The sequence below is a fragment of the Besnoitia besnoiti genome, chromosome I (genome assembly GCF_002563875.1).
Source record: "Besnoitia besnoiti strain Bb-Ger1 chromosome I, whole genome shotgun sequence".
Classification (NCBI taxonomy): Eukaryota; Apicomplexa; class Conoidasida; order Eucoccidiorida; family Sarcocystidae; genus Besnoitia; species Besnoitia besnoiti.
The window spans coordinates 3359243-3377906 of NC_042356.1; the positions used below are offsets into that span (position 1 = coordinate 3359243).

The 18664-nt window shown below is 55.6% G+C and overlaps 2 protein-coding genes across 2 annotated transcripts in view; both read left to right on the top strand.

Moving 5' to 3' along the window:
- Positions 1-9825, top strand: part of BESB_004930 (uncharacterized protein) — a gene marked incomplete at both ends in the record, with an annotated part of 35648 nt that extends 25823 nt beyond the window's left edge. Inside the window, 14 exons of the mRNA XM_029359248.1 lie at positions 121-629; positions 936-1577; positions 1903-2016; positions 2458-2771; positions 3020-3326; positions 3927-4006; positions 4342-4429; positions 4777-5050; positions 5468-5727; positions 6575-6692; positions 7205-7532; positions 7859-8132; positions 8643-9101; positions 9685-9825. Coding sequence (XP_029222161.1) covers positions 121-629; positions 936-1577; positions 1903-2016; positions 2458-2771; positions 3020-3326; positions 3927-4006; positions 4342-4429; positions 4777-5050; positions 5468-5727; positions 6575-6692; positions 7205-7532; positions 7859-8132; positions 8643-9101; positions 9685-9825 — 3908 coding nt within the window. The remainder of the gene's footprint in view (positions 1-120; positions 630-935; positions 1578-1902; positions 2017-2457; positions 2772-3019; positions 3327-3926; positions 4007-4341; positions 4430-4776; positions 5051-5467; positions 5728-6574; positions 6693-7204; positions 7533-7858; positions 8133-8642; positions 9102-9684) is intronic.
- A 3377-nt stretch (positions 9826-13202) lies between these two features.
- BESB_004940 (uncharacterized protein) lies at positions 13203-15254 on the top strand (the record flags this gene model as incomplete). The annotated part of the gene is made up of 4 exons (XM_029359249.1): positions 13203-13352; positions 13652-13820; positions 14422-14642; positions 14898-15254. 4 exons carry the CDS (start codon positions 13203-13205, stop codon positions 15252-15254), a joined length of 897 nt encoding a protein of 298 aa, XP_029222162.1.
- Between the last annotated feature and the right edge of the window lie 3410 nt (positions 15255-18664).

Below are 18664 nucleotides of genomic sequence, written 5' to 3' on the forward strand. Positions count from 1 at the left end.
GCAAATGTGGATCGATCCCAGCGAAGTCGTACGCCGGCCTGAAGCTTCAGAGCGTACGTCGCGCTCCGTCATTGTTCCTTCGCGTCGCCTGCGTGTGTTACCTTTTTCCTATGTCCTTAGCGGCTTTTGAAGAGCTGCAAGCGGGTTGGGAGAGCCAGCTCGCCGTCTCCGCGGGGACGTTGTTTGCCTCTTCGTCCTCAGCCTGCTATTCTTCGCGTTATTCGCTGCCGTTCTTCCTGGAGCCATTGGTATCTCTTCAAACCTCTATTCTTGAGGCGGCGATACCGTCAGTGCATTCTCCCCAATGTCGGCCTTCCGCGGTGCCCTTCGCTCTCGACTGCCAAGGCCACTCTTTCCATAGGCAATTAACTGCGGACGGAAACATAGAGGACTGGAACGTGCGGGAGCTCGTCCATTCAGGGCGACACCACAGCCAGCATGGGACTGACGCGGAGCTCATGTGCGGCTGTCACGTGCGGAGGTCGGCGGCTAGACACCTGCTTCTTCTCGGCGAAATGAAGAGAGAACGAGGAGACTGGCGGGGAAGTCTTGAGCATCTCCTGCAAGCGAAAACGCATCTGCTGCAGCTGCAAACAGACCTTGCGCTCCCAGTATGGAAGAAACTTCCGGTAGGTGCTACGGTCCATAGGAGCATCTCCGCAGAGAATGCAGCGTGCTAACGCCCACTTGTCTGAAGCAGTAGTGCTGCTCCTGCAGCTGCACGCCCCGGTCTGTGATACAGGCGTAAAGAAACACACAGTGACTCCGCTAGCTGCGTAGATGTGAATCCTCTGGTTGCATATATGTTTACACGTGTATTATTTGTTCCAGGTGGCCTAGGCGGTGCACAGTGGCCTTCGGTGTTTAGCGTCGTCGGCCTCCCGCTCGCTCCCCGGTTCAGCCGTCTGTTCTGTGCAATTTTCTATGGTTTTCAGGCCCTGCTGGATGACTGGCGCGAGGCCAGTCTCTTCGAGCTGCCCTCTGTCGTGTCATCCCCGATGGCCTCACCTCCGCTTCCTGCTCCTCCTTCTTCCTCGCCCCTCGTGCCGCCGTCAACTGCTGTGCCGCCTTCGCTGTCGTCCCTTATGTCCCCATCTCTCGCCTGTCCTGGACTATGCGATCAGGATCTTGCCTGCTTCGCGCCTTCCTTTGTTTGCATCGACCTTTTTCTGGTCCAGTGGCAGCTCGCGAAGACGCTGTATCTCTCAGGCGATTGCTCAGGCAGCTTGAGCATCGCTTCGCGGCTGTGCCAGCCCAAGAACTGGCCACTGCTGCCTTTCCAGAGGTCGACGACTTCCTGCGTCCCGTCCTCTTTTTCGTCTTCGCCTGTCGCTGCTGCGGCGGCGCTCGTGGCTCCTTTGCAGTGTGGCGGGCGCTGCCCAGACGCATCTCCAGCAAGCTTCCGAGCGGCGCATCAAACGGCCAGTTTTTTGAACGGCAGCCGCATCTTGGCATTCGGGGCATATAGACAAATCAAACGAGAACGCAAAGCAGAGGTGGAGCTTCAAAAATTCCGCAGAGCTATTATCGACGCACTGTGTTCGTGCGGCGACTGGCAGTTCCGTGGACGGTGGGCGGTAGGTCTCTCGCAGCAGTTCGCAGCAAAGGACAGTTTGACGTTCTGGGCTTCTGGTTCTCTCGCACACGTTGGCGGTCTCACAGACAACCTGTATGGCCTCTTCTTTTCACCTTCGCGGGCTGAGTACCTGGCGGGAGCGCGGGGTGCGCGGCGGTGCTACTTTCTATTGTGGGCATATGGCGGTCTCGCGTCTTCACGTTCCACGTTTACCAGTGCGCGAGGTTTGCGTCAGTTGCCGCTACGGTGTTGCCAATCGTATTACCGGTGCTCATCTTCCTCTTGCTGTCAGCGGTCGTGGGAATGTGTTCTTTGCTTCCCCACAGACTGAAGCAACGGTCCGACGGCAGTACTTCAATATCGCGCTCCGCCTTGGGCCGCTCGCCGGCAGCCTGGAGCCCAGCCAGCGCCTCGCAACTCTCATCGACGACCAGCTGCAGGTCTGTCGCGGCTTTGGGAGGTGGCTCTGGCTGGCCTTTCAGTCACGCCGGGCGGCACATCTTCTCTCTCAACGCACCTTCGCGTCGTCGTCTGCCAATTGCGGGCACGTGTGTTTCACTGTGGGCCCGCGTGCTGGCTCTTTGCTGCGGTCTTCCTCTCCTGCTTGTCTGGCCTGCCGCTGACGTTGGCCGCAGGGTTTGGGCGTCTAGGGCTCGTGCCTCGTCTGTGTGTTCTTCCGCGTGACCGCGCGTTCGCCTCACTTTCTTGGTGGCTGTGCGGCTTCCTTTCCGTGGTTGAGGCCTCCCGCCGACTGCAGTGAGCATGCGGGATTGACATGCGTCTGTTCGCCCTGTCCCCAGCTGTCGGATGAGGACCCATTCTCACGTGCCTCGGCAGGCGTCGCGCCTGTTCGGCTGTTCTGTTTTTTTTTTTCTGTTCAGTCCTACAGTGACTACAGACACTCGGTGCCGTCCCTGGTGAAGGCCGACCTGCGGCGTCAAGAAAGAGCGGAGATCGAGGGTCTGCTTCAGCAACTGTCTGCCGTGTTCGGGGGGCGCGAAGAAGGCGATAAGCCCCGACGCATGCAGGCCCAGCAGAAACTCCTTCAACAGCACGTCTGTATGCTTCAGCAGAAGCAACGCGCGATGGAGCGAGAACGCGAACGCGAGCACCGCGAGCGGACGCAGTGGGCTCTTGAGGCCGTGCGGCTCTACGCCGCGTGCCTCAGAGATCCTTTCCTTCCTCACGCAGCTAAGTGAGAACGCCGAAACAGGCACCTCAAACCTGAACCTAAGAGCTCCGAGGAAACCGCAGACATCATAAGAACCCGAACCTGACCCGCGTGTGGTCTCAAGCACTTCATAGCAGCAAATCGGGGTCACCTTCCGAGTTTGGCCGTTGTATGGTCTGTGGCTGTGCCGCCCGCGTACGCATCAACCATCGTGATTTGAACTACGCATTTCTAGAAGGCTTTTGCCTGTTGCCTTTCCGTTCACGCTTTAGGACGACGAGCCGCCTGCTGAGTCTTTGGTTCGAGTGGGGCGAGGCCGTGCCAGAGATGAATGCCGCTCTCGACACTATCCTCATCTCGCCTTTCGCAAGTTCTTCGGACTCGGGAAGTCAATCACGCAAGGTGATGTCGGCTGTTGCGGCCAACGAGCAACCTGCAAAACCCGACGATGAACCTCCTTCCGCCGGCCCTCCCGACCTGCGGCATCTTCTCCCCTTCGTCTACCAAATTGCCTCGCGACTGGGCAGCCCGGCCGACAGCCCGTTCCAACGTACCCTACGTGCGTTGCTGCTAGCCATGGTACGCTTGCACGTGTGCAGACGTGCCCTGTTCAGACGTCCGGACTAAACCCAGGCACGTATTGACCTTGTATGGCGCGGTTTATGTGCTGCCAAGGCGTGTATGTAGATGTATACATATATATAGACGGTTATATATAAACATATTTATGCTTCGGTTCACAGGGGTGTACGTATATACGCCGACGTGCACGTCGACTTGGCGACGCCCGGATCCGCGCAAACGGCACTAGCCCCACGTCCTCACGGTTGCAGAGTATATTTCTGTTCCCCTTATTTTTCCGCCCACGCGCTCGTATGTCTCACCCACGCGTGGCCAGGTGTGTGCTCACGTAGGAGCACACCGCTCTCTGTTTGGGCCTTTGCGCGTGTTCACGCGCAGATGTAGGAGCAATGTACTCACTCAAATCGAATAAACAAAGACATTATAGTTCCTAGAGCTCATTTCCATTTCGTGTTATCTCGTGGTGCCATGTCGTTTATATAAATCTATTAATGCTTTTTTGTTGGCGTTTAGTGGTTCGGTCTGCACCCTGGAAATACTCGGGGCTAGGGACGTCATGTCGGTGAGCCACGCGACTTGCTTATTTTTCTCCCACAGGCAAAGCAGTATCCTTTCCAGTGCCTCTACCAGCTCGTGGCTATTCGCAATGGGCGACGCATTCCACCAGGACACAGAGGGTAAGTTTAAAGCCGAGAGGCCACTTCACAAGTTCCAGAAGACACGTGTCGCCCTCTGTCGACGATGATTTCTTTCCATATGTACGCATAGAGTTAAATCGCCATAGAAACGTAGTGAACGATTCAGGCATAACGGCATGTAGGTAAGAAGCTGCGTCATTTCTCTTACCATACTCGACTAGTGGAGGAAGAACACAATATTGATATATATAGATCGACGGCATCTGCCCCCTCACTGGAAGAGGCTATCGCTGGCTCAGGGCTTAATCTACCCCGTCATATAGAGGGGGGCATCGTCGTCTGCTCACCACAATTCTGCTTCTCGGTTTCTCCAGGTCCGACCGCTTTACCGTTCAACAAGACAAAATCAACGCTGCGCAGGATGTCCTCAATCGCCTGGCGGATACCTCCAGGCCTCTGAAGGTGAGTAAGAAGCCTGTGCTGGCGGGGCCCGGGAGGCACGCGGGTTTTAACGGCATACCGGGATCCAACGGCACGCGCGCTCTGCGTGAAAATGTGACTGTACACGGATTCACCGGTTGGGCATGTTCTAGTGGAAACGCATCTCCCTCAATTTTCTATAAATGTGTATGCCAAGGGAGATTAAGTGTGAAAACGGCGGCTGTCCCCTTGAGGCCGTGTGCTCAGGCGACCGCGAAAATGAGTACTGTGTGATGCCTCCATATGTCTGTGTGGGGCGCGCCCCCTCCCCCCATGCGCGATTTCTGCCAAACGCAATAGCTTAGAACAATGCGCTGCCCCTGTCTCAGCTCGTGGTCACGGCGGTGGAGGCGCTAGTCGACTTCTATAACGACCTTTGTCTCCTCGACTTCGATGATGATCTCCGCGAAGCCCAGAAGCAACAGCGGAACCTTCGGCTGCTGCAGCGCGGGACGGCTGCTTCTCTCTCTCGGCCTCTGACTCCGCAGGAGCAGATGCTGCGCCTGCCGTCTTTTAAAAGACTAGAGGAGTTCGCGTCGATGCTTCCAGTCCCAACTGTGGAACATCCGCGTGACGCACTCGTACCGTTCCAGCCCCCCAGCGGTGAGGATGGCGCACGGTCCGCAGGCTCGTCTGTGACTGTCTGCATCTAACTTGTACTCATTGTGGCGCTACTATGGGTGTAGCACGCAAGCGCCGACGCGCGCGCGTCGAAGCGTGGTCGACTGTCCATGATGCCTTAGTACGAAAAAGGTCGTCGCACCTGCGTGCCTTTCCTCGGTATGCCGTGGCCTCTAGATGTGTGTATGTAGTGCGCTGCAGCGAAAGTTTTCACATGTTGCCTGTCGATTTTCCCGACTCCCTCTGCAGTGGTCATGAATACCAGTGAGAGCATTCAAAGCGACTGCGCGGCCACCCCTTTGTCTGATGCGTGAGCATGTGACTGTCTTCGCCGTGGGGCCCGCTGCTGGACCATGCGCCTCTGCTGTTTCGTGTTCCATGTGTTTCGTGCGTGAGCAGCTCTCTTGCGTCTGCAAGGCTCCGCAGACTTTCTGCGCGGCCTTTCTACCTACATTTACTCTCTGCACCCCTGCTGCCTCTCCGCGGGCCCCGGGGACCCGCTGCGCATGCAAGTGAAAAGTATCGGCAGCGGAATCACAAAGCCCAAGCTCCTGTGTGTCTGGGACCGGCGCGGGAGGAAGCACAAGCAGTGCTGCAAAGGCCGAGAAGACGTCCGCCAAGACCGCGTTGCCCAGCAACTCTTCGGCATGATCAACCAGGTACGATTCACCCATGGGACGGTGCAGCGACTCCACCCGCAGCGTCTTTGGCTTTCTGGGGGCTACGGCACGAGGCGTGAGGACGTCCTGCAAAGAACGTAAAACTCACACGCATTGCGCGGTGGCAGAGGGCGGGCAGTCAACCATGTATGAAGCCGAGTGACGAGAAAGTGTGCAGGCCAGAGGCTGAGGGCAGCGCGCCCGGTGATACCCAGGGCGCGGGAGTCACGGCGGCGAGATCTAGGGTGGATTCAGCAACTCATGCGAGAAGGCGCTATACCGAATCCTTGCACGACTCCGGCTGTGACTAGCGACCACTGCGTCTGGAGCGCGAAGTTGCGTGGCGGTGCAGGGCGGAGACACCTCGCCCAGATGTTCACGTCCTCAGAAGATAGTGCGGGAGCCCCGCCTATCCCACATGTGCAACGAAATCCAAGCCGTGTCCAGTTGCCTCTCGTCCCACACAGAAACAAGCATTTGGTAATGGACTTTTCATCTTAACTGGTACACATTTTAGCCATGTTATTGTTGGAGCTATCCTTGTATTCTTCACTCGAAGTATCTATAGTTCTTTAGTTACTTACATGCCTGCAAGCTCTGTAATCTTAAGCAAATGTATATGCGTCGGAACTAGAAGAGAGGGTCCAGGGTTGAGCGTTCGTCTCTACGAACCGTCACGCCATGGTGCACTCAATGCCGCTAGGGCGTCACCGAAGCGTTGTATTCCGCCGTCGACGCCTGGAGTGGGCCGGTCCCAGTTCTTGGCGTTAGGGGCACGCAGAGGGTCATAGAGCTTTGACGACATATTGGCGACCACATTCACGGAATTTTGCGCTTGGTTTCGCAGGTGTTCTTGGAGGCGCCATCTACTGTTGAAAACAACTTCTATTTGCGGACGTACGCCGTCGTCCCTTTCTCACCAGCAGTTGGCATCCTCGAATGGGTTAACGACACGGTTACGCTAGGTAGGCCAGCTCTCGCATATCACGAGGTCCATGGGAGTCACACATGGCTTGCCTGCTTCACATCGAGGGATCACGGAATTTCTTCGACGCAGATTCTGCTGGGGTACCTAAGGCAAAGACATCGATGGCTGGATGGTCATGGGCGCATATCGATCCAAGGACAGTTGAGCATCTCTGGCAGTCGACTCGTAGTCAGGCAGGCAACGGGGAGTAGACGCCTGTACAGACATGGGAGTCGTGTTCATCTATGAAACCGCGAGGCGCGATTTGAACATGCGGAATTTCAGCATCTACATCTTCACGGGCTCAAGGGCAGAATGAGAGAGACCCGCCCGCTCCCAGAATGTAAACGTGCTTTAACGTGTGCAAATAGCCTATGCCTGCGCGCCCAGCCTTGCACACTCTGCGCGATATAAGGGTGTGTGAGCATTCAGCTGAGATGCGTGGGGGGCTCCCCCGCCTCGCCGACCGCTGCATGAGAGTCCACGTGCGTTCGTTGATTCGTCCCTCAGCCCAGTACCTTATTGGTGGACCGGAAAACAGTTACCACGGCGCCCACGCGCGGTACCGCCCTCAAGACTGGCCGTTTACAGCTTGCCGCCACAGACTGAGGCAAGCACGAGAAAAAGCCTTGGCTCACGCGCGACAGCTTGCGAGTCGAGGGACTGGTGGTGAAGTCGAGGGGGAGAACGCCGACAAGAAGCCGACTCCTCCAGCGCCAGACGGAGGCGAGGGGAATCTGGTCGAGTCACTCGTACGAACCTACGATGAGATTTGTGGCCGCTTCAAGCCCGTGCTCCATTTCTTCTTTCTCGAGCATTTCCCGTCGGCCGACGTATGGTAAGCCAAGCCCCGCGGAGCGCGGGTGCCGAAGGTGTTGCGTCATGGTTTCTGTAGTCACTGTCACACTCCGCCGAAAAATACACTGCCGTACCCGCCTGGTGTGCCTGTGATAGCTTCTGCAGATGTTCGCTTGTCTCGGTCGATGACTACGCGCAAGACGCCATGGATGAATTCGCGTGCCTTGCTACGCACGAGTGCGCACGAGCTTGCTTGACTGTGCCCATCTGGAAGCATGTAAACCTTTTCACGTGGACAGTAACCTTCATTGTCTGTCGTGGACGAACGACGTCTGCTTGGTTGCCTTTTCTCCTGTCCTACTGCAGGTACGAGAAGCAACAGCATTATCGGCGAACGCTGGCCGTGTCCAGTATGGTGTCGTATATCTTGGGCCTCGGCGACCGCCACACCAACAACATCCTGCTTGACGTCGCTTCCGGCGATATTGTGCACATTGACTTTGGCATCATGTTTGAGCAGGGGAAGCTGCTTGCGATCCCAGAACTCGTCCCCTTTCGACTCACGAGAGACCTTGTCGACGGCTTGGGCTGCCTCGGGGTCGCCGGGTGCTTCAAGCGCGACTGCGAAACAACTATGGAAGTATGTCCATCCGGCTGACGACCTGACGCTGCCACAGGCCGGCGGCTGTGACGGTGGATGCCTTGGTCACGACGTGTGCGCAGTGCCGACAGACAAATGCCAGGCTTATCGACCTACTCGGACAACAGGCTGGGACGTTGCACTGAAACTCAAGAATCGTCAGGTGTATGCATGTGCAGACGAGTGTAGTCAGGTTCGATATAGGGACAGGAATATAACGGCTTCGTTTGCAGTTACACACCTAGCTGCCGTATTCCCGGGCGACAGCTGAGCTTTGATATGCAGACAGTTTCCTGCGATACCCGTGTGGACAACTATCCACAGCGTCATTCTCCTGTATATGTGTTTTTTGTTGATACATTCTTAGTGACGCCACTTGTGCGCACGCATTAGCGAGACAGCAGGACGCGTTTACGACTCAGCTAGCTCTGTGTGTCAGTTCCTCTCGTGTCTGCGTCGTCTTGTTCAAGGCTTCGCTTTGTGTTTGTTTTGAAATCGACTCTCCGCTAGGTGCTACGCCGCGTCTCGCCGCTGGTCGTGTCTATCGTTGAAGTTCTTCTGTTCGATCCTCTGTATCGGTGGTGCCTGGACGCGCGTCGACTTCTCCAGGACAACGAGAAGTCCCTCCCGTTGGCCTCATCGTCTCGTCCTGACGTTTCGGCGAAACGCGGGCGGGGCAAAGGCGCCGTGGCCGCGAGTGGAAGGGGAAAACGACCAGCTTTTATAGCAGCGTTTTCTACCAGTGGACCGAATGCGAAAAAACGCAGTCGGGAGGAGGCCGTTCTCCTTTCAAGTCACGGCGCCTCTGTCGCACGTTGCGGAAATGAAGCGGAGAGACAGGACAGAGAAGATGCAGACGGCCGAGAGGAAGAGTCGAAACTGAAGCCGGAGGAGAGAGACACGCCTATCGTCGAGGATATACTCACGAAAGCCGAAGGCAATCTAAATGCGAAACGGGCTGTCTTGACTGTAAGTAATCCGAGGAGTCTTGAATCCTCAGTTTTCGCCCGAAGGGGGGGGCGGGGGGGGAGGCGTCCTCAAGGCAGATGATGCTGGTGCTGGCCCGGCGTGTTCGGTGTCAGGAGCCTCTCTCAGAACCTCAGCCTCACGCAGAGGCAGGGGCATCACGGGCGACTGACGAAAATGGTGGAGTGTTTCCACTCAACGGATGTGTGCGAGCAGCCAACGCAGGGCCCGTACAGGATATACGTCCGTCTTGGGGAACTGGGACACACCAGTGACTCCGTTTCAGGCATGCGTGTGATTCAGCGGGAATACTGTATCCCTTTACGGCCTCGGGGGTTGTTGTAGCGTCCGAGCAACTTGAGCAGCTAGGTGTCCTTAGACAGCTTGGAGAGGTCCGGCGCAAGTGGAGGAGCGAATGGGTTTCTGCAAACGCGGCTGTACGACCTTGCCAGCAGGCCTTAGGGGTTAGAGCTCCAGTGTAGAGATACATATCTGGGGAATGAGAAATCGTACAAGGCGTCGGACGAATTGCTTCTTCGGTTGAACTACTGTCGCGGTGCGCGGTGTGCTCTCTGTTTCACCGTAGGTTCGTCGTAAACTGGACGGCTACGAGGAAGGCGAAATTGCGCAGCTCTCAGTCACCGCTCACGTGGCACGTCTCCTCAATGCCGCACAAGACAGGACAGCGCTCGCGCAAATGTTCGTTGGATGGGCTCCGTGGGTGTGAGCGCGCGCCTCTCCCTGCGCCGCGACGGCAGTGTTTCTGTGCCGGTGTATGTAGTCGTCTTATTCACATATTCCTCTTTGCCGTTGGTGCGTGTCCGCCAGTCACACGCTTCACAGGACGATGTAGCATTCCCGGCATTGATGCATTCATCTCATACTGACTAATTGACGCGGCTTTGCAACGGCATCGGGCTCCCTAGGCACGAGTAATTCGTAGCACGACACAACGTTAGAGAAACCAATACGTGAGCCAGAAAAGTACAGAAATTTACACATGGAAAAACGCCGACGGTTGCGTTTTGATCCAGCCGACACGTATATTCAGCTGCCGGACTCTCGCATCGATACGGAACGCGGCTGCAGATTCTTATTTTTCCTGCCTGCGGGTGGCGCACTGTTCTGATGTACGATCTGCCCAGAACAGCTTCACCTGTGCGTGCTAGCAACACAACTAAGGCGATGTGACGTTTGCAAGCAAGAAGGAAGGAGGCGAACCATAGAAATTCAGGTAAACAGGGACGTCGGACGTCCGCAAATCCGTTTCTGGTTCTGGAGTCCACTTGCGGTCCTCCGAGCATCTGTATTTGATGGTTAAAGGCTCTAATAGCGCCTGCATACTTGCGTATGAGAGGCTCATAGACGCCATGTTCGGCCGCGGGGTCACCTACAGCGCTCACTCGAACTTCGGATTTGCCTGCAGTCTTGACGGGCGAAGTAGCCGCGAGCCCGTATTGCTCATTCGATATCCGAGTTTCTTCTTAGTTTTTCGCACGACGCGAGTCAGGGGGGAATTTCACCCGATGCGGGCACTGCATTCGCTGCATTAGTTAGATGCACAAACTTGTCCACACCAATGTATGGCGCATACACGCTCAAATAATAGAACCTTTCGTTTAGATTCTCCAGGGCGTCTCTGGTGTCCTGAAGGCGCATGAATATCATGAGGATGGAAGTACGTAAAACACAGTGCTTACCTAGTGTATCTGAGCATTTGTCAATATTACATGCGTCGGCGTGGCGGGCCCCGTACGCAGTGCATTGAGGAAGCAGGGGAGACGTGCCACAGTGTTGGCGCCGAGTGCCGCTGCTTCCGTCTGGACGCTGCAGGGTCATCTGTTTTCGCAAACATTGACGTGTAGGATGATGAGAGCATTCTCAACGACAGGGCCGGCAACTGACTTTGGCACTGCGACTTAGGTTGTATGCGTATGCACGCCACCGGCAGAACAAGATAAGACTGCAAACAAGTATTACCTGCTTGCTCTTACTAGGCGGAGCACCACGTGCCACAATGCATGTGGCCCCATGTCGCTGGTTTGCCGACGAGGGAACGCACCCCCAAAGAATAGCAGAAGTCCTGTTTGTCTCACTACTTGAGTCTAGCATTCGCTGTGGTGCCCTAACGATATATTTCTGTGAAGCTCAACTACGGCTGATCCATGTCGTTATCAAGAGCTGTTCCAGTGTCATGTGCATCTTGGGGGTGGTCGGTCGCGTCTCATTCAAACAGCAAGGCTCATATGTACAGTCCTTATGCTGAGGTAGTGCACCATAGACTTGCACCTCGGTATTCACTCCAGTGCATACATTCGACGTCGTTTTGGCATGGTTTTGGCATGCTGATCATGATTCTGAGTCGTTTGGCCTTATCCAGACACGGGGCCCAGCTTTGTGAGTCGAGCTCACCTTCGTTCAGTGAGCTGACCGAGCTCCGTCTCACACTGTGAGCTTGTTTGTCCCAGCTCCAAGTTACACAGCACGCAGTGGTCCCTATGAAGCCCTCGCGGCTAGATGCTACAGGCTGAGCCAGACTCTCAGTTCTATGGCGGGTAATTACCGAGTAGGGGGGAAGGGGGGGGAGGGGGGGCTGCCTGACTTACGTCGAGATTGCTTGCTTGTTATATTTGCTGTATCTCGCTGTCGAGGCTGGAAGCGTGTAAGGTAACGTCAGACGCATTCACCCAAAAGCCGGTAACTGTGTGTCATGTGTTTGGCTCGACTGAGACCTGGCGCACACTCGCAGCTTCTCGGCCTCGCGATTATGGGAACATTTCGTAAGGAGCAGGATTGAAACTTCGTCGCCTCATCGCGAACTTGGTTTCGCCGCCAAAACGGACTACTTTTGGAAGGCAACACTAAATTGGATGGATGCAAAATAATATTGCTTCTGCCATGGTCTGCGCCAGGTGCATGCAGTAGTTGACGCCTCAGTGGCCGGAGCAGAAAATAAAAAGTATATTTGCGCCGCTGCGAGGCGGGAGACGAGTTGCCATCGAACATCGCAGTGCTTCCGTGAAATCTTCTACTTTTCGTCCTCTCTTCTTCAGGTTCGTGTATCCATCGGCGCTGGTTTGCCTGCGTCTCTGGTGCTGTTTCTCATTCTTTTCTTCCGCATTCTTGTCAGCCCTCTACGGCAAAGACACCTGAGGTCGCTGTGCCGTCGAGTAGCGAAGAAAACGCACAGAGAAACTCAAGCTAAACGGCAGAGCAGTCTATCGAAAAGCCCACACATTCGCAGCTGTGAAAACAGCCTGGCGTTTCTCGGTTTCAATTTTTCATCGCGTTTCAACTCGTTTGTTTCTGTCTTAGTCCGCGTTTTGACATCCGCTTTCGTCGCCGGGCCGAAACACAGCCAGCTGGCTTTCTTTTCATTCCGTCGTCCTGTTCTTCTCCTCCCCTTCCTTTCCGTTTTCTCCGAGAAAGTGTCGCTGCTGTGTAGAAAAACTGACTTCCTTCTCGCTGTTCTTGGGGGAGAAAAGATGAACCGAGGAATGGAGGAGGGAAGAGAGCGCCCGAAGGCCTGGAAGTTGTAGCACAGAGACCAACGCCAGGGCAGGCGCCTCACTTTGCATTGTCTGCTTCCTCTTCGTTTGTTTGTCTTTTTTTTCTCACATCCTAAACTCCTTGCAGTATCTGCAATTGCCTACCTCGTTTGTTTTCGCCTTCGCTTCGCTTCGTTGTCCTGTGCGTCGTTTTTATCTGCTTTCAGTCTTTCCTCCCATGTTTCACCTCGTCCCTCTCTGTGTCCGTTTGGGTCGGTGATGTATCAGCTCTAGCGTCTATCGGGAAGCTCGAAAGCACCCGCGTACTGCCTTCTGTCAGTAGCGCTGCGGCGTCTTTCAGGGGAAAAGATTTCCAGATCTTCAGCCTCTCTGCCTCGATCTCGTCGAACTGCGGTGTTCTGTCTCTACCTCGCGGCGTAGGGTTCAAGTCTTCCACCTGTTTGTTCTTGTTCGCATCTCTCTCTTTATCCTCGGCGTAGTTCTCTCTCCGGCGCGCGTATCCTCTCACTCTCACTTGTAGTTTTCTTTTTCCTCTGCTTAAACCGGGGAGGTCTTTGAAGGCTTTATTTTCGTTTCTTCCACGGCTTCCTCCGCCATGGCGTCCCTGCTTCATTCCTTCATTCTGTCCACGGAGGGGACGTGTGTCGGCGACGCGGCGTTTTCTCTTCTCGCCAAACTCGGCGGCGCCAAGCTAGGACTGGAGAAGAACTTGACGACTACGTTGTTCTACCTTCGCCACCCCGAGGTCCGCTCACGTTTTTGTATCGTATTTTACCTGGTATCCTTCTTCCCTAAACCGCTGTCGTCCGTTCTTTTCTCTACGCGATACCACCCCGTCCTAAAACGTCCTGTTTTCCCGAAAATGCATGCCCCTGAAGATCTTTTTTCTTCCCGCTGTTTCTGTGTCGCTTCTCCGGCTTCGTTCTTGCCCTCACTTTCAGTTTTCATTTCCGTGTTGTGTATCTTACCTTTGCCGGTTTCGCGTTCCGCTGGGGTGTGCGCATTCTCCTTGCGGTCATTTTGTTTTTTTGCTTCGTGTTGCAGCTTCTGCAGCAGTTCATGACTGAATGGACTGCGACACAGATCTTGGGGAGTCCCTCGCCAGATGTTGAGCGTCATCTGCACGCGATGCATTGCCACCGCACCGTGCGGCTGCGCCACCAGAGGACTCTCGCAGATCTCGAAACCGTGTGCACGACTGCTGGGCTGCGAGGTAAGTCCAAGAAACGCGTGATGCCTTCTCGCCTTCAACCGTGGCATTTACCGGGGGAACGCCGCGCCGCATTCTATTCGTGGACGCGTTGCTGTGCCTTCAGACTAGTGTGATTACCAGCTGCCCCGTCCGGCCACTTCATCGAGGGCGCTACGCCTCGCCGCGAGGAGGCGTTCGAGTCTGCCGTGGGCTGGGGGGGGGGGCCGGGGGGGGGGGGGGCTGTCGCTGACTGGGAGGCACCTCCGCCAGCATGTATCTAGATGCATGCGCGCGTGCGGGGTCCACAGACGCCTGGGCGTGGAATCGGTACCTGCAGAGCCAGTGGAGCCGTTTCAATGTTCATCTTCAGTATTCTAGGAACTGTACTGCCTCTGATTATTCGATTTGAGATATGCACTTCTGTCTCCGGATGGAGATTGCTGGTTGTTGCGGGTGAATCCAGTCTCGCCTGTGGCGTTGATTCCGCGGTGCGTATCGCCGCGTGCGTCTGCAGCTCCTTCGGGCGCGTGTGATTTCTTCGTCCGTCGGGAGCTCCCTCGAGGCAGGAGGGAAGCGAGAACTGAGTGCAGCTGCTTTCTGCCTTCTACCTCTGTTTTTTCAGAGCCCACGGCGTCTTCGGCTGTCGGCTTCTCGCATGCGAACCGCACGCCGGGCAGCGGCGTCTTCCGGTCGCACAGCAGCATCCACAGCGAGACCGACACCTGGCTAGAGGCTGAGGGCCTCGGCTTCGAAGATGTGGGAGCTGAGCACCGAGTGACGGACTCTTCCTCGGTGACAGAGGCAGAGAAGTTCCTGCAGACTCTCCCGCCTGAGTTCACAGAGGTGCGCAGCAGTTGCCGCGGCTTGTGCCTTCGTTTCGCTCGTATGTGTTTCACGCAGCAGTGTGTCAGCTCGGTTTTCGGGGTTCGCTGGGGGTGGCTGTTGTCTAGCGCACCAGTTTCGGTGCCCCTCCGGCGGAGGACTCCTGTCTTCGCGGAGATCTCTGCCTCGACTGCTTTTCATTTTGTTTCCCGCAGCGCGGCCTGAGCAGTTGGGGGTCGCCCATGGCTGCTTCCCGTGTCATCTCTTCGGTTTCAGCTTCTGCAGGCCTCCGGGGGCAGCGTATTGACCGCAGGCAGCTCGCCCGCGTGGCGCATGCCCGACGGTGATGAGCAGGGCGGCTTCTTTGGCGATGATCAGTACGAGCAATGCAGCGCATTTGACGGGGGTCAAGCCGCTGCGGCCTTCTCTCCGCTGCCGGCTTATCCGCCAGAAGCCGCGGAGGAGGACCAGGAGAAGGCCTCCACGTTTGTCCCGCGCAGCAAGATGGAGTTCTTCGAACACCAGCTGCAGATCCTGTCAGACTTCCTCGTCGATGTAGAGCAAACCGACAAGAAACTCGATGGGTTCCTCGAGGAAGCCGAGACGCACGGCCAAGAGGGAGAGGAGGCGTGAGGAGCGAGGCTGGGAAGCACAAGAGAGGCGAGGGGGGGATTTGAATGACGTGCTGAGGCGCCTGAGCGCGTGCGCAGCAGCATAGAGAAGGGCAGAAAAACAGGAAAGGAGGAATCGAAGGGGCGCTAGGGAGAGACGCGATGGAATCGAGTTGCTTCTCGTGGCTTGAAGGACGGTGACACGCCGTCGAAGACGCGCACCAGCAGCGGCGCAAGGGGTCGAAAAAAGGAGATGTGCGCGGCACACTGAAGAACAGACAGATCTATTTTGTAGAGATTCTGATGTAGAGTCGAGAGACTCTCCCCATTTTTTTTCTGATGTATTTTATATCGGCAGAGATGCCAGCTGAAATATTTCTTCGAGGTACGCTACGTCCGTAGTCTGTGGCTCCTTTCGATAAACAAACTGAAAAACTATTTGGACACTTAATAAACTGAAAAACTATTTGGACACTTAAAAGTACTTTGTGAAAGACAATAGTGGACATGATTCAGAGCCTACGGGCGCACAGCCACAAGTGTCTTCGGCACAGCGTTCGTAAAGGACAACGAGTGACGCAGGCACACTGGCATTCTTCTTGCCTTCTAGGTCAGTCCGAATATTTTTGGTCACGAACCCCGGCCGAACCGCAGTCTTTCTGTACTCCTCTCCAGCTTGCTTCGGCTCTTACTTCTGTCACTTCGTGGCAATCCCAAGTATCACGTTTCAACATGATGAGAAAGGCACGACGTGACGAAGGAAAACCATAGAGCAGACAGTGTGCGGCGGAAAACTGGGAGGCGAGCCCCTCAGAGAGAGAGGAAGTAGATCACCTCAGCCTGCTTTGCCAGGCCTCCCTGTGGAGCTGTGCGGATGTGTGTTAGACTGACGACGGAATCAGCGTTTCTGGAATGAAAAGTCAGACAAGCGACAGGTGAAGCAGGGTACAAAGGCTCAGGGATTGGCAACCTGGCTAGGCCAGTTGCAGCCAGTCAAAACAAACGCTCCATCTGCTCACGAGGGTTTTCGTATCCCGGGCGTATTCACTTTCCGAAGAGTCGGACAGCGTGTTGCGCCTTCGGGGTGAACTCGGACTGTGAACTCTGGCATAGCATAGGGCAACACGGATAAAGATTCATATGATTTTTTTCCAGTTCCGTCACACTAGAGGCTCGCTCTCCATGAATCCCCTTGCAGTCCCGTCCAGTACGAGACGAGCTGCCGTTCTGCGTCCGCGCAGGCTGGGAAATGGGTAAACAACAGCGGCGCTATTAGCTCATTCGGATGCCCACGGGCGAGGCTGCACTCAGCCTATGTCATATTTCCGCATTCTACTTCCCTTCCAACGTAGCGACGGGAGCGCGCAGGGTTCGAGAAAAAGTGAATGTGGAATACAAATCAAGTGCCTCTGCCCACGATCCGAGTGGCGTGACACGAGGGCGTGCTTTACGTGGGTGACGTACGGTACAACATGCAACAGATTAAACCCTACTCATGTCGCGGAAATATCTGCCGCCGATAGCATTCTGCAGACGTCCTTAGAGCCACCCACTTGACGAACATGCAATCGAAGCGCGGCCCAAAGCGAAATGGATTCACCCCTGCACTGTGACTAAATCCTGATCCCCCTGTGGTATATCATCTGATACGTTTCCCTGTGTTTTCTCGGTGGACGCAGTCCGGTGCCACGCGTCCCTATGATGTTCCCTCTGCAGATCAGGGGGACTCGGAAGTGGCAGACGGCCGAGAGACATAAGCGTTTCAACGGAGAGACGCAGAACTCTCCTTCAGGCTAGCTCTGGCTACCGCACTAGTGTGGAGATCGGCAATTAAACGCGTGCGCACGTGCGCTGTCTACAGCAGATGGCGGGACTTAGTAACACGGAGTGCGTATTTATACAATACGGTACAAATGTCACTGCGCACCGCATGTATAGATAGAGGACCTATTCCCGAAGGCGGATCCAATAACGAGTGTGTCTCTGTGCATGGACACCAGTCACCTACGATCAAGAGTGAATCAGTATATACGTCTCCAGAGGTTGGCGATACGCTCTCAGTATACCTCAGCACATGCGCCTCTCCCCTTGTGGTGTGTATTTGATTCATTTACAGTGCAGGAACGAAACAGCAGGACATCGGACTGGCGGGAAATGCCAACCGCGAAGTCGAATCAATGCCATGACCCTTTCGTGGTCGGAGCGCCCGTCGAGCGGTGAGCGCAGCTATCGAGATGCTGCCAGGCCTCAGGGCTGAATATCCAGCATTCTGTACATGAAAATATATTGAGTGTAGTCGCTTTGGCTGCTCATCCATTGGTGATCAAGCTCGCTCTTCTTTGCAGGCGTGTTGTCTTCTCTTGGTGGGAAATCGATTTGTGCCCTTCCGCGCGGTCGTATGTAGATCGCCGTCGCGATTTTCTCGCTCTGCAGCTGCGCTTTTAAGGAATCCGTGCCCACGTGGCCGCCCTGATCTGCATGCGCTAACTAACAATCGCCAAGATAGTATCCAGAGTTAGCGGCTTCTTTCGGTTTTTCTCTTCCCGCGGTCTGATATCTTCTTTCGCCGTATCCTGCGTGTTTATATTGCGACGACTTCTCTGTTTTCTCCCAAAAGCGCGCGACTCGCTGTCGGGCTTGACCCCCAGCTGCAGGTGTCGATGTGCGTTCGCTACAGTCTCACAGACCAGCTTTTTCGTTCTGCCCACGACTGCATTGTTTTCTTCCGTCTGCACGGCATTCACGGTCTTTGCGTTTTTTCCCACTTGGAGCGGCCGGTGGATTGTTAAAGGCATTGCAAGTCGTGTCAGACTCTTCTGCCACGCTGCATGCAGAGGCGGCGGGCACTCTTCAGTTCCTGGGAGTGTAGCCGCACGACAGTCCTTCTTCAGCCTCGAATTCGTTTCACGCGTGTCTGTCGGTCCTCTGCCCTTGCGTCTGCTGTACCGTCATCGCAGTTGTGTGCGACGCTGCCTTCAAAGCGCGGCTGATCGCGGTATTCGTCCTTGAGGCTCAGGGCTGCCCTACCAGCTGCAAGTTGCCTCCCACGCGACACGCAGCTTCGTCGCTTCTCGCGATTGATCCGTAGTCTACTTTCATGAGTCTGTCTCTACTATGGCCTTCGTGTCTCGTGCTTCGCGGCACCTTTTTTCTGGCGACAGAGGACTCGCAGGGGCTTCCGACTACTCTCCGCAGACCTAACTTTGTCCGCTCTTTCTCTCAGTTCAGCCCTCTGTGGCATGCTCGTTTGTATCGCAGGCTCCTCCGCTTCGTCTTGCTCTGTTTGGCCAGGCAAATTCTCCGCTCGCGGCGATGTTGCCGTCTTCCTTCACTTCCTCGTTTCTCTGCTGCGCGTGGGTCGCAGCAGCGTGGCGGCTCACCGTCTGAGGTAGTTTTCTCCTTCGATGTTCTCCCGCTACTGCCCTCTCAACC